Source organism: Telopea speciosissima, chromosome 10 (assembly GCF_018873765.1).
Source record: "Telopea speciosissima isolate NSW1024214 ecotype Mountain lineage chromosome 10, Tspe_v1, whole genome shotgun sequence".
In the NCBI taxonomy this organism is placed as follows: domain Eukaryota; kingdom Viridiplantae; phylum Streptophyta; class Magnoliopsida; order Proteales; family Proteaceae; genus Telopea; species Telopea speciosissima.
Genome location: NC_057925.1, coordinates 57,526,548 through 57,548,961, shown reverse-complemented (window position 1 = coordinate 57,548,961; position 22,414 = coordinate 57,526,548). Strand labels below are relative to the sequence as shown.

Here is a 22,414-nt window from a genome sequence, read left to right as displayed (position 1 = left end):
CTGACTGTGTAGTAGTAGTAGAAGAGTGGCCTAGTCGAGACATCATGCGGCGTAGGGCTGCAATATCATCCTAAGTGAGAGATCTGCTGTCTGTCTTAGTCCATATGGAGATCCAATAGGTGCAACCTCAGTCATCAAAGTGCATGCTCTAGCTCCCCCTCTCCTGCTGCATTGCGTACTAGGGGGACAGCCATAAAGTATCCAACATCTCTCTCTAGTGTGTCCAGATTTCCCACTGTGGTCACAGCTGAATCGATCCCTGTCATTTCCTTGGGGTGGAACCAAGCCTCTTCCTCCGATAGCTGACATAAGGTAGGAATACATGAAAAAGTGGGGATTCCCAAATCCAATGGGGAGGATTTTCTCAACCCAAAGAAGGTTTTCAAACACTGATGAACATAGTCCAACAACCAAAGATTGCAAACATCTCAAAGAAAGTCAACACCACGACATTCTTGAAAGTAATAAGTATAGCCTCACCACACAACCACTAGAGGAGCTCAAACAACATTCCTCACTAACAGCAAGCAGTCCCACTTCGAGAAAACAATAGACAAATCAGATGGGGAGATCACACTCAACCCAAATACACAGTCCAACTTCGGAAAAAATTCCAGCAAGGAAAAACAAGCTCCAAATGTGAGGAACTTCACTCAAACAAACCCTCCGAAGGGCAACAACATCTCATAATAAACTCAAACAAACATATGAGGCATTCCACAAACATTTCGACAACACAACAATCAACTGGGGAGCATACCCGACCCCCCCCCCCCCCCCAAAAAAAAATCAGCAAGCAAACAAACCACAGTTCCCTGAAGAGAAATCAGGTCAAGTGCATTTCTCACAACATAATCTTATTCCATAGCAACCAATAAGTCCCACATAATATAACTCATTAACCAATAACAAACATTCAAAACACCACAAGGTATTTTAGGGCAAAACAAAGAAGAGGTGAACCTGGTGGTAAGTGGGAAGCTTGGGGAAAATGGGTTGTGCTCCCAAACCATACCATTCCATCAACCGAAGCCTCATGGGCCTGAAACGTATCTGCTGGGCGATTCTAGCATGCTCAGCCACAGTCCAAATGGTGGCTTAAACAAGGAGATACTCAAACAAGAAGAGGAGGCTGGCGGTAATGCATTTCTGGGCTTCCTGCTTTGCAATTGGCCTTCGGAGCCCTAAATCTTCCTCCATTAGGTCTTGAAGTTGATGAAAGAACTCTAGTAAGTCTTCTAGGAGTATTATCTTACATGGTACAGCCTCTATTGGAACCCTCTATATTTCTGGGGTTTCAAAGAGAGGTTGAAAGAAATAGTGCAAGCTTGGTCGACTCTCAAACCTTCTCTGATACCAAGTTAGAAATCAAGAATGAGTTGATTCAAACAAGAGACAAGGGAGTAAGAGGTGAGAAGGGAAAAGAAGAGAAGAGAGGAGAAGGAAGAAAGAAGAAGAGATGAGAAAGCCGTAGGAAGAGAGAATTCGATTCCTCTCTCCTATAATGTTTCATTAAACACTTCATGGAAATTACACATGCCTCCCTAGGGAGGTAAAAGGTAAAAAGGAAAAAGGATATAATTACAACTTAACATAACATTTCAATAAACAAGAGACTAAAGTACCCCTATCTCTAACAGCTTGTAGGGATTCATAGAGATGACGAGGGACAAATTTATTGAGGAGCCCATCAGGGAGAGGGGAGGGGGGAGGGGGAGGGGGAGGGGGAGGGGGAGGAGGGGGTGAAAGAGGTTGGAGAAGAAGGAGACTGCTTCCGCCTTTATGTCCTGGGCTGAGAGAAGGGAGAGCCATCACTGACAAGTAACATGGAGATAGAGTTGGAGTTGGTTTGGGCTTTCAGGGATCGGTGAAAGTAAGCAGAGTTGGAATCTCCAAGCTCTAACCATTTGATTCTGGACTTTTGGCAGAGGAGGTTCTCTTCTTGAGAAGAGAGGGTAGAGAGCCCCAAGACTAGCGCTTTTTCTTCTTCAACAAGAAGGGGGTTGGAGATGTCAGCTTGAAGAAGAGATTGGACGGCTGACAGATTAGAGCGACAGGTGGAGGCAAGGGAGGAGATGTTACCAAAATAAGAAGAATTCCAGCATTCGAGAGCCCTTTTGACATTCCGAAGATTTTTGGCAAGGGCAAGAAGGGGGAGGGAATGGCAGTGGACGGGGATGTTCCTGGCTTCTCGAACAATGGAGAGGAATTGGGGGTGGGATTGTGGGAAGACCACATATCAAAATATTTAAATGGTTTGGGGCCTGAGGGAGATTATGCAGTGGTTTAATGTTATTAAATTAGTCATTTTCCTCATAGAAGTTAATTCTCTACATTTTATCCTGACCTTAATTATTTTGAATAACATGTGGTGATCCTGCTCATATTGATTCTTTTATGCTTCCTTTGATGCCAGGTTTGGTTCATGGGTGAATACTCTCATATATCATCCGAATTTGATATTGTAAGCTACCTCAGACTTTATATATTTCCTGTTCCTTCATTTGGTTGTACTTTTGTTGTAGCTCATTCTATAATTTCCTTCTTTAGTTGCTTGTTTGTCTCTTTTGTCAAACTCATGACATCTTTTATAGCAACCCGTGTCTTTTATTTCTGATACTAATGTATAAGTGAGAACTTATGAACTAATTGGCACAGAGAGTTTGATTGCAAAGGTAAACCTTATCGGTATCATAGTAAATTTATGTTCAAGATAAATCATAATGCAAAAAAAATCGTGTTCTGTTTGATTTGGAAATTTGAAAAGCAGGGCAGACTATTGCACAAAGTCTGGAGCAGATTATGTTGGATATTAAAGATTTAATTTTAAAAAATTCAGGACCAGAAATTCAGCCTTTTTTATTCAAGTTCCGTCAAGGATTTGAAGACCTGGATCAGGGCTGGGAATGCCCAGTTGCGTTACCAATCCAATCCTGGTACAGATTGGTCAATCCTGAAACACAAGCATGACTCGGCTCAAATATTGGATCAGTCCTGGTGGATCCTGATATAAATCGGAAATATGCCCAATCCGATACTGATACTTAAAACCATGAGTTCCATAGAGGTTCCAACTTTTTCCGACAAATCATTCATTTCCCTGAATTATTTTCGAAGGCCATTTTAGGAGTTTTATTTCTTTTAGCTGAATTAATTGTCTCCTTAATTATCTGAGAAAAAAAAAAAACACGATTTTTCCCAAACTTTTAGACTTTCTTGAATTATTTTACGAATTTACTAACTATGATCAGCACAGATGCCCCTGGCAATTTATTGTTTCTTGAATTGTCATGTACTGTTTGCCATTCTCAGATTGGTGGTTGCCGCTGAATAATTTGCTTAGTTACAATATTTAGATATTATATTTTTAACATATTGGATATTAGTGTCTGTATGACAGATTTCCACATTATTTTTCATTAGTTTTTAGTAGAGGGAAACTTACTCTCTACTTATAGTAGACATTATGCGGGTTGAAGAAAGTTATCTAAGTATAAAAAAATCTCTCCATATACATTGGTTTCAACTGGCCAAGCGTGCAAGAGAATCCACTTGCCAAGTTCCATGTTGTCACATTAGGGATTCTTCATCAATTTCCCCTGGCATCTCTGACGCCGTTGGATGAATTTTCTTCAGCTTCATGTAGCCCTATGTGTGTTATGCTTAAAAACTTGAATCTCTTTGAGAAGTGAAAGAACCTCTGTTATTTTCAAGTCTTCCATCCTTAGATGACCATAAATCTTAATGGTTTCACCTCAAACAATCCATGAGAAAGATCTGATCATGGCCAGGCCTAAGAACCTTGGGTACTCCAATTAAATTTAGTGTTAACCTTCTTCAGACTATTTCCATCTTTCATGATGATCTTAACTTTTCACTAATGTTTCCTCCATCTCATCAAGCTTACATATCTTTTAGATTTATCTTATTTTTTTATTATTTTTTCTTTAGATTGCAGAATTACCATGTAAAATTTTCTCATATTTGACTGTGATAGTCCTAATATATTGTTAGATATATGGGCCAGAATACCTTGGGGGTATTCTGGACCTTTTTCCCTTTGTTATTATTTGTTTCTTGTATGTGGTTTAGTCCCACATTGCTCATGTAATTATTTTTATTGTTTCATTATGATTATAAATAAAGATGTGCTTGGGATGAATTAATCATCCAAGCATTCAGCCTAATTCTAATCTGTTAACATGGTATCAGAGCAGATTTCAAATTAGGGACACCCCCTCTCTTCCATTCTCGATTTCAGTTCCTTCTTTCTCTCTTTCATTCTCGGGTTTTCTCTCTCCTCTTCTCTTGTTCTTCATTCTCCCACTAGGGCAGCACTGATGAGGTGATCTACAGATCTAGTTGCTGCCCTCAATTACCTCTTTCCATGGTGCAATTTTCTGATCGATGGGGACACCACTACCTGTTTGCGATATTTGGAATCTTCAGTTTTTTGGGGACTGCTTCCATCTCTGCTACAAGGGACCACTCCTCCTATTAGAAGACCAAGAACTGCAGTAGGCCATCTCCTTTACATCTGTTCCTATCTTCAGATCTGTTTAAGACCCCCTAAGATCGATTTTTCACCAAAAACAGGATTTTTTTCAAACCCTGACAACTATCGATCTAGGGGCGGGTGACTTCTATTGGTTCTGATTTTTTGAAGGCTGGTTCTCTACTTATAAAGGCACACTCGACCTTGGTTGGAGCTGCAACACTTCAGTTTTTTTGGCATCTTATATCCTTCATCGATTTCAGCAGTTCAAGGTTTTTTTCAAAACCCTGAACAATATCGATCTAGGGTTTGCAGGTTTCTGTTGCGGCTGATATTTGGCAAGGTGATTCAGCATTACTAGAGGACCATTCAATCCTATTTTCAGCTCCATCTGCAGTGCTTTTGCTTTCCTTCTTCCCTACATCGATTTCAGCAATTTCAGGGTATTTTACAAAACCCTGTAAAAATCGATCCAAGGGATTCCCTTTGCTGCTGTTGCTGATTTTTGGAGACCTTTATTCTATCATTACTAGAGGGCTTTCATCCAATTTTCAGCCCTTAACTTGTAGAATTTCTTGGGTTTCTCTTAACAACAGTCCCTCTCTGTGATTTGGGCATTTCCACTGTTCTAATGGGTGACTCAGTGGATTCGACTGCTACTTCTGTTGGTGATGGACACAGCAAATCAGATTATCATACCTTTACTCCTAATCCAATCAAGTTGGATGGCACTAATTACTTGCTTTGGTCTAGGTCTGCTTCCTTTGCCATTGCTGGCCGTGGCCTTACTGGTCATATTAATGGCACCAGTGTTATGCCAACTGAGATTGGAGCTGCTCAAGACAGGTGGCTGGCCAACAATGGAGTTCTCATGTCCTACCTCATTGGCTCTATGACTACCGATTTGCAGCATAATTTTCTTCTCCTTGACATAACCTCGGAGATTTGGGCTGCTCTCAAGGAGACCTACGGGCAACTTGGCAACGATGCCCAGGTCTATGAACTCAGGAAGAAGGTCCTTCACACTACTCAGGGAGAATTGACAGTCTCCAACTATTATGCTACTTTGCGCAGCCTTTGGCAGCAACTGGATCACTTTTCTGACTTTCACCTAAGTGCAGCTGCTGATATTGCTTCCTATAAGAAGCATGTGGACAAGATCAGGGTCTATGATTTTTTGGTTGGCTTAAATGTGGAGTATGATCAGATTCGTGTTCAAGTGTTGGGCCATAAGCCTTTTCCTACACTTGAACAATCTTATACCTTGGTGTCCTCTGAGGAGAACCGTAGGGCTGCAATGTTGCACCGTCCTATTACTGACAGATCAGCTCTCAAGGCTGCTGCCCCTGCTACTCCTGCACCTAGTGGCACTGCTTCTCTTGGTGATTCTACTACAGAGACTGTTGTTTTTGAGCACTGTCACAAACCCTATCACACCAAGGAGAAGTGCTGGAAACTTCATGGGAAACCGGCTGACTTTGAACCTAAAAGGACTGCCAAGACAAAGACAAAGACTAAGGCCCATCAGACTGAGATTGTTACTGCAGCCCCTGCTACTGACACTGGTCTATCCCAAGATGATCTACAGGCACTCCTACGTATGTTAAGGTCTTCCGCTGTTGCTGCCTCTACTACATCAGCTACTGCTAGTTCTTCTGTTCCTTCAGATTCACACTTTGCCCGGTCAGGTATTCCATTTAGAGGTCATTGTGCTTCTGTAGCTTTCCATCCTTGGATCATAGATTCTGGAGCTACAGATCATATGACCGGTTCCTCTGGTTTGTTTCACAGATATTCTCCCACTTCTGGGAAAGACAAGGTCATTGTGGCTGATGGTTCCCTTTCTTCCATATCTGGAAAAGGAAACATTAACTGCACTTCCTCTCTTCCCTTGTCTTCTGTTTTGCACATTCCTAACTTTACTACTAACCGTCTTTCAATTAGTAGTATTACTTGTGATCTTAACTGCAAAGTAACTTTCTTTCCTTCTCATTGTGTGTTTCAGGATCTGGAATCTGGGAAGACGATTGGATTGGGTAAAGTGCACGGTGGGCTGTACCTGCTTGATGACGGTCGCTTCTCTCCACCACCATTGCCTTCTCCGCTACACCAGAACTCCATGGTCTCTTCTGAACTCTACCAGTGGCACTCTAGGTTAGGTCACCCCCCCTTTAGGAATTTTAGCTCATTTATTTCCTAGTTTGGTCACCCTTCGTACTAAGGATGACTTTTTTTGTGAGGCTTGTGTTCTGGCCAAACAGACACGTTCAACTTATCCAATTTCAAATAAAAGGAGTTCTTCTTATTTTCAATTGGTGCATTTTGATGTTTGGGGCCCTAGTCGTAAAACATCTATTTTTGGTCATCGTTGGTTTGTCTCTTTCATTGATTGTCATTCTAGGAACACTTAGGTGTATCTTTTGCACACAAAAAATCAGGTTTTCTCATGTTTTCAGCACTTTCATAAAATGATCCAAACTCAGTTCCAGGCTACTCTCAAAGTATTGAGAAGTGATAATGGAATAGAGTATGCAGAATCATAATTTTAAAAATATTTGGCTGATCATGGCATCATTCATCAAACTAGTTGTGTTGATACCCCTGTCTAGAATGGTGTGGCAGAAAGGAAAAATCACCACTTGTTAGAGATGGCTAGGGCTTTGATGTTTGTGAAGAATGTCCCATCTCAATATTGGGGGGATGCGGTTCTCACTGCGGCCTATCTCATCAATAGGCTACCCTCTCGGGTTCTTAACTCCCGTAGCCCCTCTGATATTTTAATGGGAAATTCCTCATTTATTGTGCCTCCCAAGGTGTTTAGTTGTGTGTGTTATGCTAGAGATACCAAATCTCCAGACAAACTTGACCCTCGGGGGCTTCGTTGTATTTTCTTGGGTTATTCTCCAACCCAGAAAGGTTATAAGTGTTACCATCCCCCTTCCCACCGTACCATGGTTAGTATGGATGTTATTTTCCATGAGTCCCTTTCTTATTATTCTTCGCCACCTCTTCAGGGGGAGAGTTCTAGTGAAGATGTGTGTTTTGAGATTCCTCTACTTGAGGTTCCTCTGGCTGCTGCTCAACCTTCTTTACCACCCACGGCTGCTGCCCAGCCTCCTTTGGATGCTGCCCATCCTACTTTAAATGGTGCCCATCCTACTTTGGTTAATGCCCAACATCCTCTGGCTGTTCCTCCCTCACTTGATGGGAATCCTTTCCAGGGGGAGACCATAGAAAATAGTGTTGTTAATGTTCCTATCCAGGGGGAACTGACTCCAGTCCAGAGAACTATTGGTGAATTTCAGAAGAGAATTGCCAACTCCAACATACTCACCTATACAAGGGGCAGATCCAACAGAGGGCAGCTGCAACCCACTGTAGCACCAGTACCCATCCAATTGCCTGCTCCAGACCCGGATCCCTCATCTCCTGGTAATCCCTCTTCTTCCGACCTACCTATTGCTCATCGTAAAGGTACTAGGACTTGCACTTTACATCCCATATCTCATTTTGTTTCTTATAGCTCTCTTTCTCCTCCTTTTCGTGCTTTTTGTATGTTCTCTTTCCTCTGTCTCGTTTCCTAAAAATTGGCAGGAAGCATCTACAGATGGAAAGTGGAAGGCAGCAATGTTGGAAGAAATGAGAGCACTACACAAAAATAATATGTGGGATCTTGTGGCTCTTCCTCCAGGGAAAAAACCAGTGGGATGTAAATGGGTTTTCGTGGTCAAACAGAAGGCTGATGGTTCAGTGGATCGGTATAAGGCACGTCTGGTTGCAAAGGGGTTCACTCAGACTTATGGAGTTGACTATCAGGAGACCTTTGCACCAGTGGCAAAGCTCAATACTATCAGGGTGTTATTATCTTGTGCTGCAAATCTTGGGTGGGAACTTCAGCAGTTAGATGTAAAGAATGCCTTCCTCCATGGGGAGCTTGAGGAGGAGGAATATATGGACATTCCACCAGGCTTCTCTGATGACAAGACTAGGGGTAGGGTCGGTAAATTGAAGCGTGCTCTTTATGGGTTGAAGCAGTCACCTAGGGCCTGGTTTGGTAGATTTCATAAGGCTATGATTTCAGCAGGTTATAAGCAAAGCAATGCTGATCACACTTTGTTTATTAGACGAGTTGGTGACAAGGTTACTCATCTTATAGTCTATGTGGATGATATTGTGGTCATTGGTAATGATGGTGCTGCTATCAGGGAATTGAAGCTTCTCCTTGGCCGTGAGTTTGAGGTCAAAGATCTTGGCCCTCTAAAATATTTTCTAGGGATAGAAGTTGCTCGATCTTCAAAGGGCATCTTTCTTTCTCAAAGAAAATATGTCCTTGATCTATTGACTGAGAAAGGGCTGCTAGGTTGTCATCCTTCAAATACTCTTATGGAAGCTACTACAAAACTTAGGGAGAAAGAGGGTGAGCCTATTGACAAGGGTGGTTATCAGCGGTTAGTGGGCAAACTAATCTACCTTTCTCACACACGACCTGACATAGCAGTTGCTGTAAGTTTGGTGAGCCAGTTCATGCATGATCCTTATTCCTCTCATATGGATGCAGTCCATCGTATTTTGAGGTATTTGAAGTCTGCTCCAGGAAAGGGAATCCTTCTATCTCCCAATGGTCACCTTAAGATTGAAGCTTATACTGATGCCGATTGGGCTGGTTCTACTGACAAGAAATCTATTTCTGGCTATTGTTCCTTTGTGGGTGGGAACCTTGTCACATGGCGTAGCAAAAAGCAGAATGTTGTGGCAAGGTCCAGTGCTGAAGCCGAGTTTCGTGCAATGGCACAAGACATTTGTGAACTTCTGTGGCTTAGAGGATTATTGCAGGATATCGGTGTTGCTGTCCATCTTCCCATGATTCTTTATTGTGACAATAAAGCTGCCATTAGCATTGCTCATAACCCTATCTAGCATGATCGTTCTAAACACGTGGAGGTTGACCGACATTTCGTCAAGGAGAAGCTTGAAGCCGGCCTCATTTGTGTTCCCTTTGTGAAGTCTACTGATCAACTGGCTGATGTGTTCACTAAGGGACTTAGTAGCAAGCTGTTTCATCCTATCTTAGTCAAGTTGGGCATACATGATATATATGCTCCAACTTGAGGGGGAGTGTTAGATATATGGGCCAGAATACTGTGGGGGTATTCTGGACCTTTTTCCCTTTGTTGTTATTTGTTTCTTGTATGTGGTTTAGTCCCACATTGCTCATGTAATTATTTTTATTGTTTCATTATGATTATAAATAAAGATGTGCTTGGGATGAATTAATCATCCAAGCATTCAGCCTAATTCTAATCTGTTAACATATATATATAATTATATATATATATATATATACTTGGTACCCTTGTTATATTTATGGGATATATATATATATATATATATACTTGGTACCCTTGTTATATTTATGGGAATTGATAATGATGACATAGGTCTGTATTGAGTGACCCTCTTCTATGTCCTTTTCCTTTCTTTCTTTGTTTTTTTAATTGATTCTTTGAGGACCTTATGCTATTTTTTATTCTTGAAGATTTGCTATCCTTTATCTTGACAGGTTGTTTCAGTAGTTTTGGAAAATTATGGCGGTCCCAAGAAAAAGCTGGAGGATCTCAGCGAGAAGCAAGGGGCCCAAAATCATTGGGTGCAAGAAGATGCCATGGCTTCTTGGAGGAGTATTTTGAATGACAAAGGCGAAGTACATTTGAGCATGTACTTATTCTTGACCAATGATTTTATGATTGAACATGCATTTTCTCAGGCTGCTAACTATGCATTGTCAAATTTCTTTTGGTAACTTTCATCAGGGAAGATTCCAAGAACCCCCAGATTTGGTCCAGAGTTTGCCTCCACAACATGGCCAAGCTAGCTAAGGAGGCAACAACCATGCGGCGTGTCTTGGAATCCATGTTTCGCTATTTTGATAATAGCAACCGTTGGTCTGCTGAAGATGGGCTTGCTCTTAATGTCTTATTGGATATCCAGCACTTACTGGAAAACTATGGTATATAATTTTATTCTAATATTCTCTTTTACCCCTCTTCGTTTACAATTTCTTTTGATTTAGTCATATCTTTCTCACAAGCATTGCTTTTCTGCTCCTTTTTTTGTGGTGGTCTCAATGCTAAGACTCACTCTTTTTTTATTGTTTTGTTGCTTGACTTGCAGGCCAGAACACATACTTATTGTTATCTATCTTAATAAAGCACCTTGATCACAAGAGTGTCATTAAAGAAACAGACATGCAGATAAACGTTGTAAAGGTTACTACTATCCTTGCTCAACAGTCAACTGTTCAGTCCTTTGTAGCAATAATTGGTGCTGTAAGCGATCTCATAAGGCATTTGCGGAGAAGCATACATGGCTCACTTGATGATTCAAACCTGGGAGCAGAAGTTATTAATTGGAACAGAAATTTTCAAGCCGCAGTAGATGAGTGTCTTGTGCAAGTTACAAACAAGGTGGTGATTAATTTTATGTACTCAAATAATATTTTAGGCCTTTTAGAAGCTTGGGCTATAAGTCAGAGCTTCTACTGCATAGCCATTTGGATGTGTTTCCATTCCAAGTAATTAGATAGAGAAAATCTAGAATTTATGCAGAAAATTGCTACTCTAGATGAATTTATAATGATGCATGATGGATCTGGCATTGGTATCAGGTTGGAGATGCAGGCCCTGTTCTTGACATAATGGCTGTGATGTTGGAGAAAATCTCAACAATTACTATTATTGCGAGAACTACAATTTCTGCGCTTTATCGTACTGCCCAAGTAGTTTCATTTATACCAAATTTATCATATCAAAACAAGGCAAGGAAATTTTTTCATTATTCAGTTATTTATCCATTTCTGGTTATGCTCTGTGCTTTATTGCCAGCCTGGAATCTGAAATTCATTTCAACTAGCAGGCATTCCCTGAGGCATTATTTCATCAATTGCTACGAGCTATGGTTTATCCAGACAGAGAAACACGGGTTGGAGCTCACCGTATCTTTTCTGTTGTTCTTGTCCCATCTTCTGTTTGCCCTCGTCCTTGCTCAGCTTCTCCCGACATGTCTAAACACAATGGTTTACAAAGGACACTCTCGAGAACAGTTTCTGTCTTTTCTTCTTCAGCTGCTCTTTTTGAGAAGCTGTGGAAGGAGAAATATTCCTTACAAGAAATTTCTGAACCAGATGCTACAGACAAGGTTGTTGATGAAGGGCAACAAAAAATCAATAATGATGTGATGCTGCACAGATTGAAGTCATCCTACAGTCGAGTATATAGTATGAAAGGCTCCCCTGCACCTCTAACTACGGAGGAAAAAGCTATTAGCAGTTCAAATAAGGAACCAGTACGTGGCTTTGACGTCTCTTCTGTTTCATTATTTTGTATTCATGTATAGTCCCTAATTCTTTTGCTTCACCATCACCTGTCATAACCACCTTTCTGTTTACTACAACTCAGGACCCAATTTGCCTTCGACTGAGCAGTCGCCAAATAACTCTTCTGCTTTCATCACTTTGGGCACAGTCAGTTTCTCCTGAAAACACACCTGAGAACTATGAAGCAATTGCTCATACTTACAGTTTGGTGTTGTTGTTTTCTCGAGCAAAGGTAATGCTGGAGTTCCTGTTGGATTGCCACTTTTAAAGAGTAAATTCTTATGGAATTTAGCCTTTTTATATCTTTAATCCATTTTACTTAAAAGTTTCTTCCTAAAAATGCTTATATTTAACTGTTTGGTGCATTCACTTTGTTTTTTCTGGTCTTCTATTGTTCATTTCCTACTAATTGGTCTGAAACCTAAATCAAATGAAATAACTCATGCAGAAACTCAGTAAATCAATAATACACTGAAACAAAAGCAGCAGATAATGGAGCAGGTTTGTGTTGTTTTGCGGAACCTGCAAATGATAGCAATAATGGAAGAACACACACACACACACACACACACACAAACAAAGCGATTTACGTGATTCGGCCAATGTACCTACGTCCACGGGGATGATGTTTCTTCTTCGATCGATGGATTAAACGGGAATACAGAGTGTTTTCGGCTTAAGCCTCCCCTACAATACTTAACCCTAAATACCCCAAGCAACTACGAAAACGGGGCAACAAAATATAGGGACGAAGTTACAAAAATAATCCCCAAAATTTTTCCTAGGGAGCTGCCGCCCCCGAACCCCCTCCGAAGCCCACGGTAGTCCGAAATGGGTCCAACACATGACCCATGGAGGCTCCACAAAACAGTCCAATCATCAGAAGTCAAGACACCAAACCTCAACAATTTGCAATTCAAGGGATCAAAGACAGACGATTCTGCTGGATCAGTATTGGCTGGGACCAGTTCTATCATATATCATGCTGAATGATTTGATGCAGAATGGACTGTATGATCTGGTCAAAGGATCAGTTGATGTGTTATAGATCAGATCAGGATAATATGGGACTCATTTGAACATTTCAAATCTGATATCTTGAGCATTGGTTTCAATATTTCAAAAATTGGGATCAGATCAGCCCGATCACCTGATTCGTATCAAGATTGCAGCTACTGATCCAGCCAATACAGATGATATCTACCGATCTTCCTGTGAGGAAAATGACATGGCAAGGGATCGCCATGTGTTCTCCACCTCATCCATCTTTAGGGAGAAGAGAGAGGTGAATTGAATGTCGGAGTTGCCACCTAGATTGTTAGGGTCTAGGACTCATAATATAAGAAATGATCTCTTATAATGCCCTTTGGCGACTGATCGGTCCATTGGTCGGTTCAAATTACTATCCGGAGAAGGTATTAGGCACCCCAGTCCTCCCGGTCAAGTTGGTCTTCCTATTACTTGGCTAGGCAATGCCGCAATGGTATAACATGCTTTGTGAAAGGAATGTATAGTACAAGAAAGGGTAAAAATGAAGGTAAAAGTATAAATGTGAGTTTTAGAAACATACCTGAAGGTTTGGCTACAAGACAATGATTAGTATACATGAAATTAAAATAAAGAGGGAGTTGAGAAAAACACACCTGAAGTGTTTAGTTGCATGGTTAGTTTACATAATGTAAACGAATGATATGCCAAAATTGGAATCAACAATGCATGAAGAAACTAATCCTAAATATGCAAGTTCTAAACCAAGGTAATAAAACTCGAGAGTCGAGATCTCGCTGAGTTGGTGCAATTTTTTTTTTTTCTGATTCCAAGTCTCAACTCAGTGGGTTTTAGACCTAGTTTGAGTCTGAAACTTGGTATCCAGTCTATTTTAGGGCATTTAAACACAATGACACTATCAGATTTTACGAAAACAAAGTCCAAATATGAGTTTCACTTCGGACCATAGGTTGGTGGCGACGACGTACTAAAATACCCTACTCTACACAATTTAGTAATAGAAAGCAATCAAAACATTCAATTAATGTAAAACAACTTAAATAAGCATTAGAAATGTTAAAGTGTACAATACATCAATCTTTAAACAAATATTACATAAAATGTGATATGTTAATGTAATCAGTCCCAATACGATCCACATAGAATTCCCATGTCATAGTGTTGCTGTAGTTTTGCACATAGTTTGCCACAACACTCATATAAGTGTTGTCATCAACATATTCCAAGTCCTCTATCCTAGGGTACATGGGAGGCGGTGGCCATGAGGCGTGAGATCCACTGCTACTGTCATATTGAGGCATGTATGGGTATTGTTGGTTTGGGATTGGGAATATTGGACTCCATCAAGTGATAGATTGTCCAAAGTTATGTAACATATCTTAAAATGACATGAATCTACCATTGATTTAACAATTTTTTTTGAAAAAAATAGATTTGGGGAAAAATAGTTTACCTTTGAAAAATCCTTCAAATTTGTGATGAATCTTGAAGATGTGTAGTTGAATCTTCAAATGGGCAGCTGAATTACCTCTCCCGAAGTTCAAGTCTTGAAATCCACAGGTAAAATGAAGAAAGAGCTTCAAATAGGGAAGAAGAGAGTAGTTTTGGGAGCTTTGGACAGAACTTGACCGAGATATGTCGAGTTAGGTAATTAAATAAACTAGTAGATGGGTCATTTTCTGGGTCAACCCGAGATGGGTCATTTTCAAATGGGCAGCTGAATTACCTCTCCCGAAGTTCAAGTCTTGAAATCCACAGGTAAAATGAAGAAGGAGCTTCAAATAGGGAAGAAGAGAGTAGTTTTGGGAGCTTTGGACAGAACTTGACCGAGATATGTCGAGTTAGGTAAGTAAATAAACTAGTAGATGGGTCATTTTCTGGGTCAACCCAAGATCTTGACCCGAGATCTCGCCGATATCTTTGAGATCTTGTACTATTTTATATCGTATTCCAACTTGTCTCGGTTTCTCAAAAAATCGAGAAACTCGCCGAGATCTCGCGAGTTCTTGAACTATGGTCTAAACTAGGATGCATGAACTAATGGTAAATGAAGGGGATACCTTGAGAATGCAAAGATGCTAATGAAAACATGGCTAAAACCCTAAGCAATGTAGCTAAATAGGGAAAGCATGCATGAATCTACACACAAAGCAAATCAATGAAAAATATGAAAACACCTTTAGGCTAATGCAAACCTAGAGAAAACCTAGAAAAATCCTAAGAAGTAATTAAAAATAGGAAAAACCTTTAGAAAGCAAGATAATGGTGAAAACATGATTAAAATGTAAAAAAATGGATTTAAAGCATGGAGCAAAGTTGAATCTTGGAAATACACCGATAAAACACCTACTCTAACCGTGATAACCATAAAAATAGAGAAAACATGCAAAGACACATATGATGATGCATGGAGACATGAGAAAAACTAATGACACATTAAAGAGATGCAAAAGGACCTAGATCTAAACAAGAGAAAACATAGATAAAAGCTAAAGAGAATGCCCAAAGTACATGCATGTATGCAAGAGGCTATAATAACACCAAATATGGGGATGTAAACAACTATCCATAGATCATCATCATGTTATAACATTGGGAGAAATCACAAAGCATACAAATCATCATAAGATAAAAGAAACTAAACATGGACATGCTAGCCACATATGATCAATGAAGCATGGAAATCATGACCTAAAAACATAGGAAAACATACTCAATTAGTGCAAGATAAGAACTCAAACTACATGGATGCATAATGTATAAAGCAAAAATATTGGGAGATGACATAGAAAACAATTCCATGAGATCACGCTATATATTGTATCACATCATTAAGAGTCACCAATCAATATGGAGATTATCATAAGACTAAGCATAGTTGTCATGGCGCTGGGAGAGGTGGCATATCGAGCTACGCCATGGTGGATGTAAATATATCGTTCGATATGGCTTCCATGGCGACGCCATGGCGTCGCCATGGACGCCATACCACGATATGTTGGCATATCGGTCGATATTTTGACAGGTTAATCTATATTTTCAATTTTTCATACTTTCATATACACTAATGGATATTAGTTACACTTTCATGAATTAAACCATAGTGGCATAGTATACTAGTAGTAGTGTAGTACACTTTCATGTTGATTTTTGATGTTATAGGACATATATTATAACATACTAAATGACATTAAAAATACAGAAAATAAAAAATTAAACATGGTCGACATGCTCGCCATGGCAACGCCATGGCGGGCGACATGTCGATATATCGACGTGACACCCTTCCACCGACTTGGATCGCCGTGACGCCGTGACAACTATGAGACTAAGTAAGAGAAAGGTAAGATTTGAACACACAAAATCTAAGACAGCATAAACTACCATAGCATAGAATATATGAAGAAGAAGAAAATCTATTCTAAAGGAGAATTAAGATTTATCCACAAGGTGATCATAGTGCACCAAAATAGAGCATTGAAGGTGGTAATTATTATAGAATCACCATGAAAAATAAGGAGAAAACATAGGTCTAAACATACAACATAAATATAGTAGATAAAAAAATAAGGAAGCCTATCCTATGAAGAGAAGAGTGAAATCGTCGTTCATAATTTAAAGACCCAAAAGCTACAAATAAAATGGGGATGAAATGACATCTCGTTTCATCCTTCACACAATTTTAAGTGGCACCTAACCAGAGAAGAAAAAGCCCTAACGACAGCAAACAAAACCTAACGCCGCCTCTAAGGAGCAGCCCGGCCTCACGGCCAGGCTGCTCCTCCCCCCTTCTTCCTCCCTTCTCCTTCTCTCGTTCTCCTCCCCTCTCGCCCTACCTTTCTTCCTCCTTTTTCTTTTTCCTCTTCTTCTTCAGGTTTTGGAGTATGGCAGTCAGGTTGAGCTCCTCCTTCCCCCTTCTCCTTCTACTTCCTTCTATCCCTTTCTTCCTCCTCCTCTCTCTCCTCTTCTTCTTCAGGATTTGGAGCCTGGTCTTCTCAGTCTGCAGTCATGCTTGTTGACAACCTCTTGGTTTGTTGTTTTCGTGGTCATCTGCCTTGTCTGGTTTGCTGCCTCGCAAGTCCCCTCCCACTAGGTTTGTATCCAGCCTTGTTGAGGACTCTCCTGCCTGGTCGCGATGCTTCGATTGGCTTTCGTCTCCGACAACCACTCACTTTGTTGGGTCACCTCCCTCGCTGGCTGCCTTCCTCACTTGGTCTGTTGGCCCGTCTCTTCTCTTCCAGCCCCATTTGCCTTCTCCCTCGCCAGTCATCTTGCATCGCCGACGCTCTCAGTTGTAGTTTGGTCGCCAGCCCGCTTGGACTACAGCTGCTTGGCCATAGGCCCCTCTCTGTCAGTCTTCTGTCTGATCCGCTTGGCTCGCTCGACTAATGCCGTGTTACTGCCAGCTGCATAGTTGCCCTCTGCAAGCTATGCTCGGCTGGCAACCGCTTCACCATTGCCCTCTGCAAGATTGGTGCCTCTTCGACGTGGCTGTCTCCTCCGCTTTGCTTACTGCCCGCTTGGTCTTGGTTCTCCGCTAGACCAGCGCCCCTTTGCTGCGGCTGTTTGTTTGCTGGTGATGCTCCGACTCTCGTCTTGGCGGCTGGTCGATGTTGTGTTGAGATAGTTGGTTTAGGGTTTGTGGTTCCCTACCTAGAATTGACTTGGCTGCCCTTCTCTTTCTTTTGGGCTTCTTTACTCTTGTGGGCTTTTGTATTTTCTTGGGCTTCCTTCTCTGTCTTTATGCCCATGTGGCCTTTTGATTTTTACAGGCCTAGCCTCCTCTCAGGTAGGGCCTTGTAATTTGTTTGTGGCTTTGTGCCTTTGTACGCTCTCCCCCCCCCCCCCCCCCCTTTCCTTTCCTTTGGTAATGAATTTATTTATTCATCCAAAAAAAATGGGGATTAAAAAAATAAAAGATGGAGTGTGTGACCACTACTTAAAGAAGTAGGATCACAGAAATGGATTTCCTTCAGCCGTGGTGGGAGCTGGAGGGTCCAGCCCAACAAAAACACAGCAAAAACAGGGGTGGGCTGATCATTTCACATGTGGGTCCCACTGTGAAATAACTAACTCCCCTATTTGGGGGGGGGGGAGGTTTTGAGCATTGGACCCTCCAGCTCTCACCACGGCTGGAGGAGAGCCAGATCCTAGGATCACACACCCTCTATTAGAATGCACAAAACAAAAAGAAGAAAAGAAAAACAATGAAGATGTAAATGAAATGATTAGAGGAGAAGGAAATCTCACCTAACTAAAGAACTTCAAAGATGATAGGTTGGGGGTTGACTTAGTGAGAAGGCTCAAATTCGTCCACAATAATCACCCAAGTGTTAGGGTTGCAAACTTCTCTCTCTAGCATATTTCAAGTTCGAAAACTAAAGTTTTGTATGGAGAAACTAGAGAAGGATCCCCCTCAACGTGGAAGGTAGTGTATTTATAGATTTAATGGAGTGTACATGCTCTTAAACAAGTCCATGGATCATTTTTTGGATCCGAATCATCTATGGGGAATTTCCCAAGTGAATTTGCATCAATGGTGTAGGTTTTACCAACAATCTTGACCAATGAGGTTAAAGTAAGTGTTTTGTTACCAAAGATGTGTTTCTTGGGGCCTAAGAATGTCCATAAACAAGTTCATAGCTTCCAAATTGGTTCCCATACATGATAGGAATCAAAACCATCAAATATGAAGGTTAGATGCACTTCAAATTCGTAGAAACCGACATTCAAATGGTCCTGGTCGACATTAACACTGGCTGCCGCGCATCTTCACGAAAACGGCCATAATATTCTCGTCTGACTTCTGTTTGACCCGATTCTTTTTCCTACGTAAGAGGACTCAGAGGGCAAAAATTTCATGTTTTGACCAAGAACTAAATCCCAGTGTAAGTTCTCCAAAATGAATCTTGAATCAAACTGATATGCAGACACAGCTTTTCTTTGCAGCACACTCATCAACCTTGAAGATCGAGTCATACTTCAATCTGCCACTTTCCTGGTTTCTTCCGACATCGATCCAAGGTTAGCCGAAATCGAGGTGGTATCGAAGAATATAATTCGACATCGAGTGGAGGGGCTTATACTATCGACCAAAGAATTTTCATTGTCAGTTGCATGTCGATATTCAAAGGATTCTGCTCGATAATATCAAATGGCTCTTCAATGTCGATACTAGGTCAACTTGATGTCGGTTTGGGCTGTTTAACTGTTGACCTCTAGTTTGGATGTCGATTGTACATTCTATGCCACTTTTTCTGGTTCTATTTTGGATCGGGTTAGTTCCAAAGTGAACTGGACTGAGTTTAGCCCATCCAGGGTTAGTTTGGAATGTCCAATGCTCATAATTTTTTATCCGTATGTCCGAATTAAGCGATTCAAAAACCATTTTTCTCCTAATTTTGCATACTACATTTTGGTATGAAATCGGAGACAGTATTGGTCAGCATGGACTGCCTCCAGTGTGGGTTCCATTTGTTAGAGATAGAATCTTCTCCCAATGAAGGGGCAAATGAGTTCATTTTCGTACCAAATTTGGGTATGGTGAAATATACATTATTCAGGCGCCTCAGGGAACTTATAGGATTGATAACCACTTATTATCATGTTTTCCTCTTCAAGGGTATTTAGGTAATTTTGCATGAACGATTTGGTGGACTTGTTAGGGAGCATAAAAAAAACTTCTAAATCCATAGATACTAAGTTTGTCAGTCTCAAGGGATATACCCATAATCATCCAAGCGACCTCTGGAGTGACAAAATGAGGTGTCTACACTTCCTCAAAGATTGGCTGATATTGGACCGGATTGGCTGATCCAGGCTTTTGTATCTTTTAAATCTTTGCTTGGGTTGCATTCTTATCAAAAAGAGATTCTAGTGTTAAGTGTAATGTAGTTACTGTACCACAGTACCAAAATCATTCTATAGATTCAAAATAATCCTCGTTGTTTTCTTTCATTCCCTGCTGTCTCCCAAATCCTAATATTGGGAGTTGGGACTAATCCCAGTCATGAACTAATCTTTGGGACTAATACCAACTGGAGTTACAAGTTCTATCTGAGACATAAAAAAGCAAATACTAGCAAAAGTAGAAACATAGAGAAAAGTCAGAAATGAGTGGTTATTAATACCACCTTAAAGGTCACATGATGTCATTCCCAAGTTGTGATCATTCTCAATCTTTTCTCTTGGTGGTATTGGTTGCTCATTTATTATGCTGCCTTTCCACCTCAAAAGGATAGCAATATCTCTGTAACAGCACTTTACTTTATAAGTGCAAAATGATGTGGCTAATTTTCAGACTCAATTACACTGAATCTTCTGTTGATAATTTCTTTTCCTTTGTTTCTGAGAAAATTTTGGATTTGTTTTATTCACTTCATTTTTCTCACTTGAATAGACTGCGTTTAGGTTTTGAACTTTATTAATTTTTTAGGCCTAGTCTCTTGGGGAGACCTTTTCTTCAATTTATTCCATCTTGAAGACCTTGTGTTTGGCACTCTTTTCTTTAAACCTTTTGTTATACATCTAGTTAATCTCCCTGTGTTTTTTTCTTGGCCATCTTTTCTTCACCGTTGATGACTTCTGTGAATATGGTGGCAAGCCAAATCCCACATATCCATGTTGCCTGATTTACCTTTCCTGTGTGATGACAATTGCTATTATTGAGCTGCTGATCATCTTATTTTCTACGGTCTCAGAATTGTCATAGTATTTCCTTTTTTCCTTTGATTGAAATTTATAAATTTGTGAGCAATTTTGACAAAAAAATAATCTTGCCCAAATTCGTTTAAGTTTGAAACATTCAGGAGAATTCACCTTTTTTTTGGGGGGGGGGGGTGAGGGAGGGGTGAGGTTGCTAATAATTCAAAAAGAAATAATATGTACTGTAAAATCTGGAATTCATTACAAACCTAAATTAAAAATAATAGGGCAACTTTTAGCCCCCAAATTTTGAAATGAAAATGTTTTTGACCCAAGTTATTTTTTTGTGCGTAGTCTGTTTTTTGGGCCAAATTTTGACCCCCCCCTTTTTCAAATTAGCAAATCAAATTAGACCTGAATTTTTCATATTCAGATCTATTCCCTTATCATAGTGCACTGTGGTTTGAATTGAAAATATTTATGATTCTGTACAGCTAAACTGTAATTTGAACTCTAGGATTTGCGATGCTTTTATAATTTTTTTACGAGAATTGTATCTGCGTCTCTATGCGAAGTTCACCTGTATTGAAAACCGGAAACTATACTCTGGTGAGGGTTTCAACAGGAAATCCATATGTTTTTTTTTTTTTTTGGTGAATAAAAGAATTCATTACCAAAGAGAAAGAAACAACAGAGACCCCAAATAGGGGGGGGGGAAAGAAACAAAAAGACAAGCTAACACAGCCTCAAACAGAGGAGGAGGTCGGCTGGAGGGAGGAGAGGGGGAGATCCCAAGAAATAACAATATGCCTGTTCCTTGGGGAATCAATACAATGGGAAGTTACATTTACGAGCTTTGCTTTGATGTCGAAAGAGATGGGAAGTCCCTAATCTGGCCAATAGTCCTGAAGTTGGAAGTCCATTTCCTAATGTTACGCTCCATCCAAATCTGGTTGATGGTAGCACAAAAAGCCAGTTTACCAACTGTGTCGCATAACGAAAAGCCCAAGAAAGTCATATCAATCCACAACCATTCCCTAGAGAAGGGGAGGATTCTCCATCTGCGAGGCCAGCATTTGACAAGGGTTCCCTTCCATATAGCCGAGGAAAGCGGACAATCAAAGAAGAGATGGGCTGCATCTTCCATAGTATTCCAGCAAAGACTACAAGAAGGGGAAATTGGGACCTGACGAAGGCAAAGGAAGGACTGCGTTGGGAGGAAGTTGGTGAAGACGCACCACACAGTGAAGTTATGCCGGGGTATGTGGCCTTTGAACCAGACAAGCTTTCTCCAAGGGGCTAGATCACTTGTAATCCGCACCAGGTTCCAGGCATCTTTTGATTTAAACCCACCCGAGGAAGAAGGGCTCCAAGATACACAATCACACCTCCCTGAAGGTCTTCTAGGGATAGAGGGCAGGGCATCCTAGACTTCAATAAGACCCAGGTGGATGGTGATGGGAGGATTCTAGTCACCATTGGATATAATTTCAGCAACCCTTGATTGCCTACTTAGGCCACAATTGTATATAGCTCTGTTACTGGTCGAGTGAATGAGGATACCCTTGGGGTACCAATGATCCAACCAAAGAGCAGTAGAGGAACCATCTCCAACTTGGAATGAATTGCTTTAAGAGCCGTCGGCCTGAGAGAAAGAATTTTGCGCCAGACCCAAGAAGCATTTGATGAGGAAGAGACTGTCCAAACAGAGTCAGACCGAAGAACTCCGGAGTAGATTCAGTCAACCCAAATGCTGTTTTCTTTTGAGGCTATCTTTCAAATCAGCTTAATGATGCCTGCTGAATTCACATCTTTTATTCGGCGGAGGCCTAACCCCCCCTCTTCCTTGGGGAGGTACATAGAAGCCCAGTTGGTGGGATGGAGGAATCTAGTGG

The 22,414-nt window shown here is 40.8% G+C and overlaps 1 protein-coding gene across 3 annotated transcripts in view; it reads left to right on the top strand.

The window, feature by feature from the left end:
- The window catches only part of LOC122642458 (protein SEMI-ROLLED LEAF 2-like), a 96,256-nt gene that overhangs the window by 40,558 nt on the left and 33,284 nt on the right, over positions 1-22,414 (top strand). For 2 of the 3 annotated variants that reach the window (XM_043835943.1, XM_043835941.1), the window contains exons 7-13: positions 2,417-2,464; positions 10,056-10,210; positions 10,306-10,502; positions 10,667-10,959; positions 11,160-11,309; positions 11,405-11,836; positions 11,950-12,099. In XM_043835943.1, the coding sequence (XP_043691878.1) occupies positions 2,417-2,464; positions 10,056-10,210; positions 10,306-10,502; positions 10,667-10,959; positions 11,160-11,309; positions 11,405-11,836; positions 11,950-12,099 (1,425 nt within the window). The remainder of the gene's footprint in view (positions 1-2,416; positions 2,465-10,055; positions 10,211-10,305; positions 10,503-10,666; positions 10,960-11,159; positions 11,310-11,404; positions 11,837-11,949; positions 12,100-22,414) is intronic. The other variant, XM_043835942.1, reaches the window with a different exon arrangement.